Below are 18,935 nucleotides of genomic sequence, written 5' to 3'. Positions count from 1 at the left end.
TTTGAAAAGTTTTATCAGACAAGCTATTCTCTTAACGAACGTTCTTGAAATACCTGAGGTTTCACAAATTGCTTCTGGAGCTCGAACAAAAATTCCCACATCATACTGTAATTCAATGTTGATCAAAAACTGAACATCATTCCTGTGGAATTAGTTTAATGAGAATTGGAACTATTCAATAACTTGAGGCACAGTTCTGTTATCTTGTTGTTGGAAGTAATAAGCAAGTAGGAAAAATGTGGGTTGGAAAGTTACTTCGAAATACTTTCTTGCCCATAAAATAAACCTGAGATATTTTGTGGAAGACTATCAGAGCACTCCAGTCTAATGATTAAGAACCGATCAACCAAGATTGAGTTTCAACAGATTTTTCAATTCGCGTTCCATCGAAGAATGTACACTTCTTAATATTCTTCATTAATCATTGAAATATTAATTGATTATTACCTTCTTCCCCGAACATATTCATGTGATTTGTGATTGTACAAACAAATAAAATAACTGAATGAATAAATAAATGAATATTTTTTATGTTGTTTTATTGGATTGTATGGTTCTAGCTTGTTATTTTATATATATTTTTTATTTGATGTAACGTGAGTTCCGTCTGCATCAGAAGCATCACAACAGCAATGAACTTTGATATCATTTTACGGTACATTGGGTAGTAATGTGGTTCGAACAATATCACTTGAATAATAGGCTCATAAAACCAAAATGGAGAATAAATCACAGTACAATACTTCTACGTCTTCCTGGTTCCTTCACCTTGATCACGAAACACCCCTTATAAATTGTGCGCCCGAGATGCCCACATTTGGGGCATTCGCAGGGGTCAACCAAGTCGCAGTGCAATGACAAGGCCTCGCCCTGGGGGAACCGCCTTCTTGATCACGGTAACCCCCACGCCAGGTAAGTAAAACACTTATTTTTCATTGTTTTTATCCCCCCTTCAAATCGTTTCCATTATTCCATTTGTGTACCTCTCTCATTTTTCCAACACTAGGCCTACAGTAAATTATATTTGTGGGAACTAAAGAAATAACGTTCTCCTCAACGATAGAGTAGGCAAGTTGTAGGTCTATTGTAGAATGTTTGGTTTTATGGTTTTTACTCCCTTCAAGAAAAACATAGATTTATTCAAGAAACTGTGGGCTAACCTATTTTTTGCAACAACTTGAGAAACCTAAGAAGGCCTAGAAAAAGCAGGAAAACCCCTAACAAACCTCTGATATTGGGCGGAACTTGAGCGTTATTTCAAAACCCTTCCAATACAAATGTTCATATCCCTGTGTACGAGATTTAAATATTTTTTTGCCAATCAGTTCTTGGAATAGTGGTGAAATCGCATAAATGCCAAACCAAACAATATTAGAAATCGTGTAACTTATGACCTCTTGAAAGAAACCGACTTGTAAATGGTATCAATCACAATTATTGCTAAGAGTGATTGTTAACATTTACAAGTCTGTTTCTTTCTAGAAGTCATGAGTAACACGATTTCTGATTGTTAGGTTTGGCATATACGTTTTCTCCACTATTTCAAGAACTAATTGGCAAAAAATATAGAATGTAGAAAGAGAATATTCATGATGACAATCTCAGAATTTCTTACCCAGGATTAGCAGAGATATGAAAATTTGTATTGGAAGGGTTTTGAATAACGCTCAATATTAACTCATGACTTTTTGAAAAAACACACTTGTAAATGGAATCAATCACAATTTCTAAGTGATTGATAACATCTACAAGTCTGTTTCTCTCAAGAAGTCATGAGTTACACGATTTCTAATATTGTTGGAATATGCGTTTTGTCCACTATTTCAAGAACTAATTTGCAAAAAATATAGAATGTAGAAAGAGAATATTCATGATGACAATCTCAGAAATATTTGTCATCACAGAAAGAACAAGATGGCGGCAAAAATATGTTGATTTTCAGAAAATCGTCTGTAATTTTGAATTGTTCAAAATATATAAGTGCATATGCAATCATAGGTCAACAAAAAAAATTAGAAACATTCAATGAGTCAATAACTTTTTGGCCTATGTAGACATTGCTGTGTCCGGTCTGCAAAATCCGAGCTTCAAATTGAAAATTCAAAATCCACTCAACACCCAATGCTCGATAAACACTTTGGAGTTGGAATAAATTCGTGATCCACATTCTGAAATTTCTTCATCAAAAGTTCACTTTCAAAAAATCTTTCGTTCTCGAACCTAGAATTAGTAGACAAATTTAAGACATGAAAATTTGTCCAAAAAAGAGAAACATATTCAATGTTTAATTCACTTTGAAAAAAATCTTTTGTTCTCAAACCTAGAATTAGTTGACAAATTTGAGACATGAAAATTTGTCCAAAAAAGAGAAACATATTCAATTCTTATTATTAAAACTGGAACTTGGAAAACTTCCAAGTCTTTAAAAGGTCTTTAAAGGGTCTTTATAAACGTCTTTTTTCCAGGGTAGTCCTGATCACATGAGCAGAAAAATATTGAACTCTCTCCCACCTGTTATATCTGAGATCGACTCTGAAGTTTTGTTAAAGATTAAGTTTAATGGATTGGCTGATCGAAAAATCCTTTTACAGTATATTGGAATTTTTTTAATTGAGAAATTTTTAAAATGATGTGATTCTTGTCATCTTGGCAGCGAATTGAATAAATTTTTGTTATTTTAATATTTTTTCGATGTAATTTACCATTGTGACTATGTATTTGACTTGTGTCAATATTGTATTATTATACAATGCATGACATCAATAAAATTGAAATTGAAATTGAAACTTCAAACTCTGTTGCTAAGGCGACTTGGATAGAAAAGTCAAAACTTCTCATCCTTTTTGGTTTGATAAAGATAAACGATTCCACCGCTTCACAAGGTTGACAGATATTATTATTTGATGAATTTGGAATTGGGGTAGAGCGATACTGTGCCAGGTATATGGCGGACCCTTGAACTAGCAATGTGACAGGGCAAAATGATATCCTCCGTTGTTTGCAAATCAAGTCTCGTGGCATATGGGCGCATCAGGAAGAGACAATATACAATCATCAAGCTGTCGGCTGGTCTGGCATGATATTATATGACGTCTGGCGAATAGAAATGCAATGCTGATGGCTGATTAGATCGAGCAAGTCAGACTTCGTGCAATCGATGCAAGTTCCCAAGTTGAGTCAAGACAGTCGTAAGCGGTCTCCCAACCGCGAAGGCTGTGGAGCTCTGCTCTCTCCTGTCTGCTATAGTAAGTGGCTCTCTCTTTCTCTTCTCTCTCACTTACTCTCTCTTTTTCTGTCTTCTATTCTCTCTTTCACACGCCATCCACCTACTCTCTCACATTTACTCTCTTTCTCCTACTCACTCACTAGGGTTGTGTAGCAGAGTCCTAGTTGTGTGAGTCCTAACTCCGCCCTAATAAAGGCATATAATCAATCAATCAATCACTCTCACTCTTTCTCTCTTTCACTCACAGTATCTGTCTCAAATCAAAAAAAAAATTCATTTATTCAGTGAGTTGCATAAAAAAGACAAGCTTCGCAACATTGAATCGTCACAATCAATAATAAAACAAAACATAATTATAATAGTGCAAGGAGAAGAAGTCAAAAATAACACTGCCTTTAAGAGCACCCTGTGGAAGAAATCGATCAATTTTAGTCAATTTGAAGAGAATTTTTATTTTGTGATAATTCTCTGATATTTAATTCTACTCCCTCAAGACATCTACACATTCATCCACTGTATATAGCCATAGAGAAACAATAGCATAAGTAGATATCCCATTGTATAGGGCGTTTATGTCGCAACTTTTACTGTTATCTCAATCCTATAGTCCAAGTAGTTCTTCCCCGTGAAGCTTTATGACGCTGGTAGTCTCTCATATTGTGTCTCTCATATAGTCTCTCATACTCTTACCCGGTCAAAACAGTAAAAATCGACAATAATTGACAGTATAGCGCTCTTTTCAACAGAACTTCCCTCGAGGTCTCTGTCAAGGTATATTTTCTTTCATTTACACCATTTTGGAATATTATTTTCCAACACCACAGTGAATTATATTTGTGAGAACTAAACAACTAATATTTCTCTTATTGGAAGAAATCTTACTTCCAAACTAATCTACACTAGTAGTTCTGTAAATAGTAGGCCTCGCGCAGATATATTCTGTCCTGTCGGCGAGATATTTTATTTATTTATTGAATCATTTAGAGTTATACAACTTAAAGAGAATTGAATAAAAACTCAAATATGTTGTCAAATTCTACACAGTTTTATTCGGTACACGACCAAGGTTTCGTGACCACACCGGTCACATTTTCAAGTTTACTGAAACTGTGACCTGAAAATGTGACTTGAAAATGTGACCGGTGTGGTCACGAAACCTTGGTCGTGTACCGAATAAAACTGTGTAGAATTTGACAACATATTTGTGTTTTTATTCAAATATGGAACGGTTCTACAAAATTGACAATGACTCAGTCGAACTTACAGAAGAGTACCACAGGCTAACTTACGCCCAAAACTGTTCCAATTATAATTTATACAACAGTCCAAATGTAGCTGAAGGTTATGAGAAATTTTTAAAAGAAGATATCGTTGTATAAACGACTAATGGCTATTTGGGTTGTTGTTTCGACTATGCTAATAATTTGATGTGAACAGCTATGCTACCATCATCAAAAGCTTACCGAGTTGGAAGCAGAGGAAAGTCGGGAGAAAATACTAAGCTACTTCAAGTTATCAATTACATGCCTCACTGCATGCAATTAATAGTGCACACAACAGCTGTTTTTTCACCAAGTTACATTGAGATATTGAATTGCATGCAATTTATAATCCACTCGACAGCAGATTTATCTATCTATATGAAAGCGAAATGGCACTGACTGACTGACTGACTCACTCACTCACTCACTCACTCACTCACTAACTCACTCACTCACTCCCTCGCATAACTAGAAATCTACCGGACCAAAAAACGTTCAAATTTGGTAGTTGGCCCTTTAGAGGCGCACTAAGAAATCTTTTGGCAATATTTTAACTCTAAGGGTTGTTTTTAAGGGTTTAAAGTTCGTCTTTTAGCATGTTTATTCTTCTTCTCCCAATATAATTGAAACTTCCATGTCATTTGTTACTATAGAACTATAATCTAGATATATAGAGTACCTCTTCGAAACAGTTGTTAACTGGCAACTAAATTAATAATTTTGTCAGGTTGGCATTAAGTTGAGTTGACTTTGCTAGGTTGGCACCAAGTTGAAGATTTAAATGCATTTATCGCGGAAAAATTGATTGGGCACTGCTACTTCAATCCTGGGAATATTACTAGCCGTCAGGCTCGCTTCGCTCGCCATATCCGTTTAGCCAGACGTTTAGTCTGGACCCCCGACTGGATTGTCCTAACATATGATAAAACTGCTCAAATGAAAAATGCAGGCGAGCGAAGCGAGTGGACGATCCAGTCGGGGGTCCAGGGGGCGAAGCCCCCTGGCTAGACGGATATGGCGAGCGAAGCGAGCCTGACGGCTAGTGTTGTATAATTCTAAAGTCTGGTTTTTACAGTAATATTGGCGTTCGAAGGAGACTCCTTTTCTTTTTGTATTATCCTTAAATTGCGAAATTTCAAAAAACCATATGTATAAGTCGACGCGAAATTCAAAAAGGAGCATATCTGTCAAATTTCATAAAAATCTATTGCTGCGTTTCGCTGTTAATGCGGAACATAAAAACATGAAGAGAAATGTGAATCCGTCGACTTGAATCTTTGACCTATCTTATCGTTTCTTTAAAAATACAGATATAGTCAGCTGATTAAAAGTGAATTGCTCATGTCCACGGTGCGTATATCTGTACGCACCTTAACATTAACATACGATTGGAGAATGGCTTTCATATAAATTCCATTCTCATATATTCTGCATTCCATAGATCCCAGTTCCAGGTTACTGACATACTGCATTTGCTGAAGAATGTAGTTTTGTAGAGGTTATCTTTCTTTTTGTACAGTAGTTAAAATTTGGACTGGGCCGATAATTCAGTTGTGGTAAGAAATAAATTGATGTTTGGGGAAAGAGTGGGTTAGGCTACATAAACATCAATGTGGCCAAAATTAGAGGAATTTTGGCAGTGGAATGGAAGAACTCATAAGAGATTAGAATGAGATTCATATCATGAGAGATTGGAGGCACCAACTTTGTTGAGCTTTTGATCACAAATACGGTAAGAATAATGATCAAAATTTGACTCAAATTGATAGAGCGAACTAAAATTAGCTACCTCTTGAAACTAATTCCATTAAATTTGAAGTAAGAACAGTTTTATGCTGAGCCTGTTGGTCCTTCATCCTTTTCTAATTATGTTCAAGATTTGTATATCATGGAATAATACTTAAATTAATAAGTTCAAGGCCGAGAAAAATGTTGAGTTTGTGTATTACAATAATAAAAAAAGATTAACATTAGAACACTCTTGATCATTTTGGAAGAGCCATGGTGGGAAGGAATCATTGGAAATTCAGAATTCCAGATCCAATTTAGCCCATACCTCATTATTATCCAGATTTGTTCATTCATCTAGATCTCATAGATTTTTTACTAATGTGTGTCGCTGTTTGAATGAACCACTTACTGTGGGAGTGGCTTGTCTAGGTCAATGACAGACATTCACCATGATAGGCTATCTATCCACCAATCATAGCGCTAGCTCATTACTAAAATTCTGCTGCTCTGTAATCCAGTTTCAGTTTACAAGAGATTCACAATGCTGTTACATCCGTCACCAGTATTAAGTTATTTTTATTAATTGTGTTTGTGGTAACATCATAAAGGCCTAGTATTTTGATTAAATGATTCATTGATTGAAATATTCTTAGACGAGCTTCTAGCGTATGCATTAATCCATCATATTCACGGATTGCGTTTAATTCATTCATATTTTCCAGCACGGATTGCGTTAAATTCATTCATATTTTCCAGCACGGATTGCGTTAAATTCATTCATATTTTCCAGTATTAGTAGTTATGCAACACTTTGATTTCGTTACATAACATGGAACAATATAACACTTCAAGCGTTCTCAAATTATATTAAGCCTATTCCAATGATAATATCCATGGAAAATGCAATATAATCTTCTCAAATTGATGTTTATCATGACTCAAAATATTCAAGGTGTCACCACAGAGGAATAGAATAATGTTTATGTTCAGTGTAAGTTATGTTTTCCACTTTACAGTAGAGTTATCCACGAGTTTCCTATTCATCCACTAGTTATCTCCATTTGTAGTTTATCAAGGACTGATTTCTCTTTTTTCCCCTTAGGGCGACTCTTGAATATAAATTAAAATTGAAATCCAAGTACCCTTTTAAAAAGTTTTTACTCACTATATGCTTTGGCTATATGATACCATCATCAATATCAATTGATTTATCATTATCAATCTGATTTGATAATGTTATCATATAGCCGAAACAAGTTGTGAGTAAACAAATTTAAAAGATTTCTATTTCTATTTATACAAATTTCTCTGTTCAAACAACTCGAAAGTGTAAATTTTAACCTACATGTTGTGTCTTTAAGTAATGTCTTCAGAGACATAAATAATAACAACATGGTGTTCTGGGGAATTTTATAAGATCAATCACATAGTCAGTCAAATTTGCTGGATCTTCATAGAGACTTCAGTTTTCCTTAACCAGATATCATGTTCAAAGCTCATTTTCTTAGTTCAGAGTCTTCTCAGGTGATTGATGATATGACAATCATTAGTCGATATTGATGTGATAAGTGATATCAGGAGATATTATTGGTGGAATGAAGCAGTGAAGGTCACAGAAAATGTCAATTTATTCTGATTGATGAGTAAAATGATCGTCTCGTATCAATTTTTCTGAGCTTGAAAGCTGAATACAGTTGAAAATGAAGTTGATACAGTTACAAAGTTACAAATTAACTGATATCAAATTTACACTGATTCTGCCTTCAGAACAAAAATAATTATAATTGAATGTGATAATTGTAATCTGATAGGATACAATACTAATATTGTTCAAAACAGTTAATGGCTTGAATAGAAATTTGAAAATGATTATTGACAAGTGAGGTCAAAGATTCAAGTCGACGGATTCACATTTCTCTTCATGTTTTTATGTTCCGCATTAACAGCGAAACGCAGCAATAGATTTTTATGAAATTTGACAGATATGCTCCTTTTTGAATTTCGCGTCGACTTATACATATGGTTTTTTGAAATTTCGCAATTTAAGGATAATACAAAAAGAAAAGGAGTCTCCTTCGAACGCCAATATTACTGTAAAAACCAGACTTTAGAATTATACAACACTAGCCGTCAGGCTCGCTTCGCTCGCCATATCCGTCTAGCCAGGGGGCTTCGCCCCCTGGACCCCCGACTGGATCGTCCACTCGCTTCGCTCGCCTGCATTTTTCATTTGAGCAGTTTTATCATATGTTAGGACAATCCAGTCGGGGATCCAGACTAAACGTCTGGCTAAACGGATATGGCGAGCGAAGCGAGCCTGACGGCTAGTGTTGTATAATTCTAAAGTCTGGTTTTTACAGTAATATTGGCGTTCGAAGGAGACTCCTTTTCTTTTTGTATTATCCTTAAATTGCGAAATTTCAAAAAACCATATGTATAAGTCGACGCGAAATTCAAAAAGGAGCATATCTGTCAAATTTCATAAAAATCTATTGCTGCGTTTCGCTGTTAATGCGGAACATAAAAACATGAAGAGAAATGTGAATCCGTCGACTTGAATCTTTGACCTCACTTGTCAATAATCATTTTCAAATTTCTATTCAAGCCATTAACTGTTTTGAACAATATTAGTATTGTATCCTATCAGATTACAATCACTTATCACATCAATATCGACTAATGATTGTCATATCATCAATCACCTGAGAAGACTCTGAACTAAGAAAATGAGCTTTGAACATGATATCTGGTTAAGGAAAACTGAAGTCTCTATGAAGATCCAGCAAATTTGACTGACTATGTGATTGATCTTATAAAATTCCCCAGAACACCATGTTGTTATTATTTATGTCTCTGAAGACATTACTTAAAGACACAACATGTAGGTTAAAATTTACACTTTCGAGTTGTTTGAACAGAGAAATTTGTATAAATAGAAATAGAAATCTTTTAAATTTGTTTACTCACAACTTGTTTCGGCTATATGATAACATTATCAAATCAGATTGATAATGATAAATCAATTGATATTGATGATGGTATCATATAGCCAAAGCATATAGTGAGTAAAAACTTTTTAAAAGGGTACTTGGATTTCAATTTTAATTTATATTCAAGAGTCGCCCTAAGGGGAAAAAAGAGAAATCAGTCCTTGATAAACTACAAATGGAGATAACTAGTGGATGAATAGGAAACTCGTGGATAACTCTACTGTAAAGTGGAAAACATAACTTACACTGAACATAAACATTATTCTATTCCTCTGTGGTGACACCTTGAATATTTTGAGTCATGATAAACATCAATTTGAGAAGATTATATTGCATTTTCCATGGATATTATCATTGGAATAGGCTTAATATAATTTGAGAACGCTTGAAGTGTTATATTGTTCCATGTTATGTAACGAAATCAAAGTGTTGCATAACTACTAATACTGGAAAATATGAATGAATTTAACGCAATCCGTGCTGGAAAATATGAATGAATTTAACGCAATCCGTGCTGGAAAATATGAATGAATTAAACGCAATCCGTGAATATGATGGATTAATGCATACGCTAGAAGCTCGTCTAAGAATATTTCAATCAATGAATCATTTAATCAAAATACTAGGCCTTTATGATGTTACCACAAACACAATTAATAAAAATAACTTAATACTGGTGACGGATGTAACAGCATTGTGAATCTCTTGTAAACTGAAACTGGATTACAGAGCAGCAGAATTTTAGTAATGAGCTAGCGCTATGATTGGTGGATAGATAGCCTATCATGGTGAATGTCTGTCATTGACCTAGACAAGCCACTCCCACAGTAAGTGGTTCATTCAAACAGCGACACACATTAGTAAAAAATCTATGAGATCTAGATGAATGAACAAATCTGGATAATAATGAGGTATGGGCTAAATTGGATCTGGAATTCTGAATTTCCAATGATTCCTTCCCACCATGGCTCTTCCAAAATGATCAAGAGTGTTCTAATGTTAATCTTTTTTTATTATTGTAATACACAAACTCAACATTTTTCTCGGCCTTGAACTTATTAATTTAAGTATTATTCCATGATATACAAATCTTGAACATAATTAGAAAAGGATGAAGGACCAACAGGCTCAGCATAAAACTGTTCTTACTTCAAATTTAATGGAATTAGTTTCAAGAGGTAGCTAATTTTAGTTCGCTCTATCAATTTGAGTCAAATTTTGATCATTATTCTTACCGTATTTGTGATCAAAAGCTCAACAAAGTTGGTGCCTCCAATCTCTCATGATATGAATCTCATTCTAATCTCTTATGAGTTCTTCCATTCCACTGCCAAAATTCCTCTAATTTTGGCCACATTGATGTTTATGTAGCCTAACCCACTCTTTCCCCAAACATCAATTTATTTCTTACCACAACTGAATTATCGGCCCAGTCCAAATTTTAACTACTGTACAAAAAGAAAGATAACCTCTACAAAACTACATTCTTCAGCAAATGCAGTATGTCAGTAACCTGGAACTGGGATCTATGGAATGCAGAATATATGAGAATGGAATTTATATGAAAGCCATTCTCCAATCGTATGTTAATGTTAAGGTGCGTACAGATATACGCACCGTGGACATGAGCAATTCACTTTTAATCAGCTGACTATATCTGTATTTTTAAAGAAACGATAAGATACAGATATAAAAAGCTTGGCATCAGCTGATTGAAAAAGAATTGCTCATGTTCGCGGCGCGTAAATCTGTATGCACCTCTATGAGTAGGAATTTGAAAATATATGCAAGCTTATCATGTCTTTTTCCTTAGGGCTACTCTTGAATATAAATGAAAATAGAAATCTAAGTACCCTTTTTAAATATTTTTTTTATAATGGCATCATATAGACGAAACATTTTTTGACCAAATAATATTAAAAAGGGTACTTGGATTTCTGTTTTCATTTATAAGCTGATCATGATACGGTACTATAGAACCAATTCTTTGATATTCTGATACATATACAATTTTATACACACAAATGACAGAATTCTATGAATACAATATATATTATTCCAGTGATACTGGTTTGCTGCTGTATCACTAGAAGCAATTTATTCCAGAACAAGATCCTATTTTTCGAACCGCTAGTTTCCTTCAGAGTTGACACGACAACTCGACTGTCATTCTGAGACAGCTAGGTGACTTTGGGGAAAAATGAGGACTGAGAAGGTGACTTGTATGGTTTTTTCACGGTCGAGGCTCACATGTTATTGAGTTATTGATCAAACACCTCTTGCCGTGGCCATGCCCACACGTATCGCAATAATTTACCATCAGCAACTCCGTTGACAGGTGGCGTGTTCCAGGTTACTGCTAGACGATATGATGAGTGCCCAATTTTGGAAATAAATCCAGTCTGTCATCCAGGAAACGACATTCGCCGTATGTAATTGTACTTTGAGATGGTGATGATAAACTACATTTCGATTTTTCAATTTCAATTGCATTTATTGCCAATTTAGAATATTGAAGACATATTACTAACTGTTCACAATATGATGTATCAGTAAAAATATAGAAAATAAACGTAATTATTCATACATAATAATACTTATAAAGAAAAAACATATAAAGTGTAGGCAAATACTAGGAACTCTTTGCTGTTTATACAGAGTGTCCCACGAGAGGTGTAACAGCCGAAGACCATGGATTCTACATTGAATTTGCAACGAAAAATGACCAGTAAAATTTTCTTATATCGATCTTATTTTTCGAGGTATTTCGATATTTTTGAAAAACGTTAATAACTAAAAAACTATCAGTCAAAATATAATTACAAAGACATTGTTGGAAAGAGTAAGAGATTTCCAATAAGATTCATATAATTTGTTCCTTTATTTTACGCTTTTAAACTTTTTATGAGTGTTCAAACTGTTTGAAATTTGGACTTGAACTCGACGAATGTACTTTTTCAACTTTGAACGCTCATAAGAAGTTCAAAAACGTTAATCAAAGGAACAAATTATGGGAATCTTATTGGAAATTTCTTCCTTTTTCCAACCATGTCCTTGGATTTGGATTTTTACTGATGGTTTTCTAGTTATTAACTTTTTCAAAAATATCGGAAAATCGATATATCTCGAAAACTAAGGTCGATATAAGAAAATTTTACTGGTCATTTTTTGTTGCAAAATTTTACAATTTTGTCATTCTACTGGTCATGCTCTTCGGCTGTTACACTTTTCGTGGGACACCCTGTATAATAAATTATTTACTGTTAAATAATAACAGTAGTCATTATAGATTATAATGGTTAAGCTGGGTTTATACCAAAGTTATTAACACAATGTTAATAACTTAATCCTTATAGATCCTATTAGATCGAACATAACTTATCATACACATGATGAACATTTATGTGCATGTCAAGCTCCGTTCAATCTGATAGAATATATTAAGGATTCATTTATGAACATTTTGTTAATAACTTTGGTGTAAACCCAGTATTGGAATGTCAAACTTCAAACACTTCCAAAGTACAGTAGTCATTATAGATTGTACTGGATATATCTAACTTTGAACACTTATGGAGTGAAAATTCACTTACTAATTTCTGGTTTACTCATTGTCACTGGTAATAGTAAGTATATTTTCCACTTCATAGATATAGTAGTTCAAGTTTGAAATTGATAGTGCGAGATAATGAATATGCAACACGATAATATTTTATCTGGGTAACCTATTTGTTGAAAAAAATCAAAAATAAGTTTAGTGATGAGTGCTCTGGTGAGTCAAATTCGTTGACAATGGGTTGACTTTGTGGTACCGATGCATGAATGTAATCAACTGATATAATTTTCTTTTGCTAGTGCCTATTCGTTCCGAATATTGGCGATCAGTCTGATTATGGACATCTTATTTACAGCCATCCTAAAAAGTTCTGTTGTTGTCTTGGAGAACCAGGTACGCAGGTTTTTCAGCCATGATATTCTCCTTCTCCCTTGTCCTCTTCTGCCATAGAATTGATATAGATCACTGTAACGGTTTGAGATATCGATGTGTGAGTTTCACAATTGATTTACTTTTGAAATTCGGTATCGATATAATGTATTACATGACTACGACGATCTCATTTGGAAAAAAAGGAAGGAATATCTTCACCTCCATTAAATAATAAATAAATAAAGGCTTCTATTGAACGAAATTTCATTACATTTTAGAAAATAATCAAGTAAATGTTAATACATTTTTATTGTCCGCATTTTCTCCTTGGCTGAGTGCCGTCAGGAGGTGTTGGCAAGCTTTTTATAAATGAATTTTAATATTATTTATTCATTTTAAAAATAGACAATATATACAAAAAATAAAAAATGGCAAATACTATTTTACAGAGGAAGAGAGGGTAATAGTACATCTTGTGTGTATGGATTAAAAATTGAATTCTTGAATCAAGAAATATCTGTACGCCCAAGCATCTCTGCAGTATTGTCCTATCAGCATCCAGTTGTCACCATTCAGGTACGTCTTCAGCTCCTCTACAGCAAGCAAAGTCTTTCCGAAGTATCGCTTTCTGAACTCTGCAAGCACCGGGCACCTGGCTATGAAGTGGACTACATCCTCTTCCTCCTTCATGTTGCATAGAGAACAGATCCTTACATCCTGCCTGTGGGAATATTTGTTGAGACAAATGAGCTCGGTCCTTGACTTCATGAACCACTTAATCAATGTGAAGTCCACTGGTCCATACACATAGTTTGTGAATTGCGTCAGTTCTGGATACAGGGATTATCGCTGACTTCTCTTCACCTCCATTATATACCAATCAATGCCCGGTTTCATCAATCTCAATCAATACATTTCAACATGGTCAAATCAGGTATGATTCACAACTAGTCCACTGGAATAATCTGCTATAACTCCAAAATATAAATATACTCTAGTTTGATTAGCAGCTGAATGTGTACTCTTCTACCTCGTTATTTACGGGACTAAGTGTGAGATTAACAATTATTTAAAAGTCATCAATACCGCTTCTAATGTACGTCAAACGTATCCAATGAATCATGTCATTTTGATTGGGAATCTGATCCATTCCTGGATAATCAAATGCGGATTGCAGTGGTGGCCTGCCCACTCTCATGTACGATGCGATTGTAGTAATTGGACGTAGCGTGATGGATCTGTCATTTCGAGAGTCCCATTCAATTTTTGCCGCTCATCACCGATTTCATAGCGGTTTAAATTTCATCACAGGCCCGAATGTATATCCATTCTTTGCAGGGGTTTTCTAAAAAGCAAGTGTTTTCTGAAACTGGGATTAGTGACGCTATCTCTAACGAAGCTGTCGTTTCATAGATCATCTCAATCTATGATAATGAAATAAAGTTTTGATGTAAATGAATGTAGTTTTGTAATATTATACTCACTCAATCTTCTATATATATAAAAGCGAAATGGCACTCACCCACTGACTGACTCACTCACTCACTCACTCACTCACTCGCAGAACTAAAAATCTACCGGACCAAAAACGTTCAAATTTGGTAGGTATGTTCAGTTGGCCCTTTAGAGGGGCACTAAGAAATCTTTTGGCGATATTTTAACTTTGAGGGTGGTTTTTAAGGGTTTAAAGTTCGTCTTTTAGCATGTATATTCTTCTTATTCCAATATCTTAAAATTATAATTGAAATGTCCATACCAAATGTTAATATAGAACTATAATCTACAGAGAGTACCTCTTCGAAACAGTTGTTCTGGTAACTAAATAAAAAATTTTATCAGGTTGGCATTAAGTTGAGTTGACTTTGTTAGGTTGACACCAAGTTGAAGATTTAAATCCATTTATTGCGGAAAAATTGATTAAGCACTGCTACTTCAATCCTGGGAATATTATATTACTAGCAGTCAGGCTCGCTTCGCTCGCCATATCCGTTTAGTCTGGACCCCCGACAGGATTGTCCTAATACATGATAAAAATGCCCAAATGAAAAATGCAGGCGAGCGAAGCGAGCCTGCTGATCCCATTCTTAGATGATCCAGTCGGGGGTCCAGGGGGCGGAGCCCCCTGCCTAGACGGATATGGCGAGCGAAGCGAGCCTGACGGCTAGTCTACTATATTATAAAAGCGAAATGGCACTCACTCACTGACTGACTCACTCACTCACTCACTTACTCGCAGAACTAAAAATCTACCGGACCAAAAACGTTCAAATTTGGTAGGTATGTTCAGTTGGCCCTTTAGAGGGGCACTAAGAAATCTTTTGGCGATATTTTAACTTAAAGGGTGGTTTTTAAGGGTTAAACGTTCATCTTTTAGCATGTATATTCTTCTTATTCCAATATCTTAAAATTATAATTGAAATGTTCATACCATATGTTAATATAGAACTATAATCTACAGAGAGTACCTCTTCGAAACAGTTGTTCTGGTAACTAAATTAAAAATTTTGTCAGGTTGGCATTAAGTTGAGTTGACTTTGTTAGGTTAGCACCAAGTTGGAGATTGAAATGCATTTATCCAGGACCTCCTGAATACCAATTTATCCAGTACCTCCTAAATACCTTTTTAGGAGGTACTGATTTATCGCGGAAAAATTGATTGGGTACTGCTAGCTACTTCAATCAGAGCTATTCCTGGGAATATTATATTACTAGCCGTCAGGCTTGCTTCGCTCGCCATATCCGTTTAGCCAGACGTTTAGTCTGAACCCCGACTGGATCGTCCTAACATATGATAAAAAATAATATGACATAACATTTCAAATTTGGTAGGTGTGTTCAGTTGGCCCTTTAGAAGGCGCAATAAGAACGGATTAGGAAAAATTCCCAAAAATACGCCCAAAATCTACCTTTTTTAGCGTTTTCTCAGCTTTATCGAGAACAAATAAACAGAAAATGTTCAAATTCACTACAGAATCTCAGCTGGGGTGCAATAATGTTGTGTTAGAAGGAATTTGAAATAACGCCAAAGATACGCCCAAAATAAGCGTTTTCTCAGCTTTTCTGCGTTTCCTCACCTTTTTCAATAATTTATGGAAATATATTAAAAAAAATTCAGTACACAGGTTCAGCTGAAGTGGAAGAATTTTGTTCGCCAAAGATACGTCGATATAGTAACAGGTGTTTTTCGAGATCAAATTGACATAATACGTTCAAATTTGGTATACATGTTCCGCTGAGGTCTACATGCAGGCGAGCGAAGCAAGCCCGCTGATCTCATTTTTGGACAATCCAGTCGGGGGTCCAGAATTCGGTACAGAGGTTCCGCTGAGGTCTACATGCAGGCGAGCGATGCGAGCCCGCTGATCTCATTTTCGGACGACCCAGTCGGTGGTCCAGGGGGCGGAGCCCCCTGGCTGACGGATTATTATTATGAATGCACATGTTTTATATCCAAAACTAATTTAGTAGCTTGAGGCTCGGAAGAAGTGATAATGAAGTTCGAATTGTATGAAGCGAACTAGATTGACATACGTATATCAAAAATGAGATTTGATTTGGGGATGATTACAGCAATCAACTCGAAAGTAAGCTGTACAAAATAAACATAACGTACAAACTAAATTATAAAACGTGACTTTCAATGACAAAACCAGGATCTTGTTTCAGGTGACTAGAAAGAAGTAAGAATACGTCATCACAGAGTATTATTATAAACAAAAGTATAATGTTACAATAATTGTTTTTAACAAATCTCCGGCAATCGTCCAGTTCATAGTTCATACATACTTCAATCAGTCAATCTTAGTTCATACTATCCTGTTTCACACAAATTTGAAAGCGAAAAAGATATCCTCAAAAAGTGTATCTTATAGTATATTGATCATAATAATCAAAGCAGAACTTAAAATGAAAAATTATAAAAAATCACGAAAATTAAGTAGATACTTAAAGCTTCAGTATTAAGTAGATACTACTTAATTCTCGAAAATATATTTGATTGAAAAATTTTCAATTCTTCGCCAGATAGAATTCAAGACAGTGCTACTCTTCTCTTTGATCGTTTCAAAGAAAGCCTTGAAATAGTCTCTTGAATATTTGCCCATATAAAATTGTGGAATTTTTTGAAAAAATCTCCACTGAATCTTAATGATCCTAATAATTTAATATGTGTAATATGTATATACATATGTATAATGTAATATGTATTATCATCCATTTATCTATTTATTTATTTATTTATTCGTTGATATAATTACAAATCATATGAATATGATCGGGATAGAACAACAGGCATAGCCCAAAACTATTCTGTTCCCAAATTTTGATAAATAATGAAATGTCCGAAAAAATAGGTTATGTTCTTACTGAGGAAATTTAAAGTTCAAAGTTCTGTTCAAGAATATATATTAGCTAGAAATTTTGAATTTAGAATGATTAAAATACCAAATTATAGTCAAATTTTGCACTTAATATCATCGCACTTATTCATTCTTCATTGTTTCCATTTATATCAAGTTGACGTATCATACATCACTAGTGATTTCATGTGAAAATTGTGTAATAAATAAATGAATAAATAGGAAGTTTTCCCAGTGTATTCCATATATCTTCAACTTGAATGTCCGTCAACTTTTCATGTAAAGAAGTTAATAATAACAACTGGTTAATAAAGTTTTAAAAGACATGATATGATAACTTTATTAACGGTAATCTACATATTGAAATGTTGAATATTCAATAAATATTTGCGACTCAATATACGATATTTTCAAATTGATGACATATTCCAGGTTTTGCTGCAATTTTGTTTCATACAAACATGAAAGCTATCCTCAAATTTCTCAATTTTTTCTCTGTGTATCATGTATCATAACAGTTTTTACAACGATTCTTTTCCAATTAATATTTTGCATTGCAGGCAGATGAAGTTGAACGAGAGAAACGATTGATTTTGGAAGGAAAAATGGGCGTCGAAGAGGCACCTGAAGCGTTGGCTGATCATCCTGTTTTCAGGATCACGCAGCTAACCAATAAAATGCTTCAGGATCGACGTATCAAGGTGAAGTAATCAATCAATCAATTTTCGATGAAATTCAATCTTCTTTGAAATTGTAATTGTTTTGATTGAAAAAATAAATTTTAATTTTAATTTGAATAAGTATCCTAAGAAATACTACAATGCTTTCTAGAAACTAGACTGGTTGACTATAACTTGTTCACACAAGTATATGGCTTGAAGGGTTCACATCTACTCAACTGATTTACTACTTTCCTTGCCATATTACCATAGGTAAGGAAAGTATTGCTTTCCGAAAAAAATTAAGGTACCCCAATTTCTAAATTTCTATACGTTTCAAGGTCCCCTGAAGGCGTCTGTGTACACGATATCTCATCTCCTGATTAACGGAATGACTTTAAATTTGGAACTTAAGGTCCTTACAATATAAGGATCCGACACGAACAATTTCGATCGAATGCAATCCAAGATGGCGGCTAAAATGGCGAAAATGTTATGAAAAACAGGGTTTTTCGCGATTTTCTCGAAAACGACTCCAACGATTTTGATCAAATTCATACCTGGAATAGTCATTGATAAGCTCTATCAACTGCCACCAGTCTCAAATCTGTAAAAATTTCAGGAGCTCCACCCCATCCATGCAAACTTTGATTTCAGATACCCAATTATCAGGCTTCAGTTACAATTTAAACAAAAAAATCAAGTGGAAAAGATTGAGCATAAAAATCTCTACAATTAATGTTTAGTAACATTTTCACCTAAAATTGGAAATAAGCTCGAA

At 34.5% G+C, this 18,935-nt stretch overlaps 1 protein-coding gene and 1 pseudogene across 1 annotated transcript in view; one reads left to right on the top strand and one right to left on the bottom strand.

Annotated features, from left to right (window-relative positions):
- LOC111056609 overlaps positions 1-18,935 on the top strand; it is a 121,429-nt gene that overhangs the window by 55,757 nt on the left and 46,737 nt on the right. Inside the window, exon 3 of the mRNA XM_039424751.1 lies at positions 18,056-18,196. Within this exon, the coding sequence (XP_039280685.1) occupies positions 18,056-18,196 (141 nt within the window). The remainder of the gene's footprint in view (positions 1-18,055; positions 18,197-18,935) is intronic.
- Positions 770-920, bottom strand: LOC120350738 (annotated as a pseudogene).

Source organism: Nilaparvata lugens, chromosome 3 (assembly GCF_014356525.2).
Source record: "Nilaparvata lugens isolate BPH chromosome 3, ASM1435652v1, whole genome shotgun sequence".
NCBI lineage: Eukaryota > Metazoa > Arthropoda > Insecta > Hemiptera > Delphacidae > Nilaparvata > Nilaparvata lugens.
The sequence above is the reverse complement of the archived record's forward strand: the minus strand, read 5'-3'. Positions and strand labels throughout refer to the sequence as shown.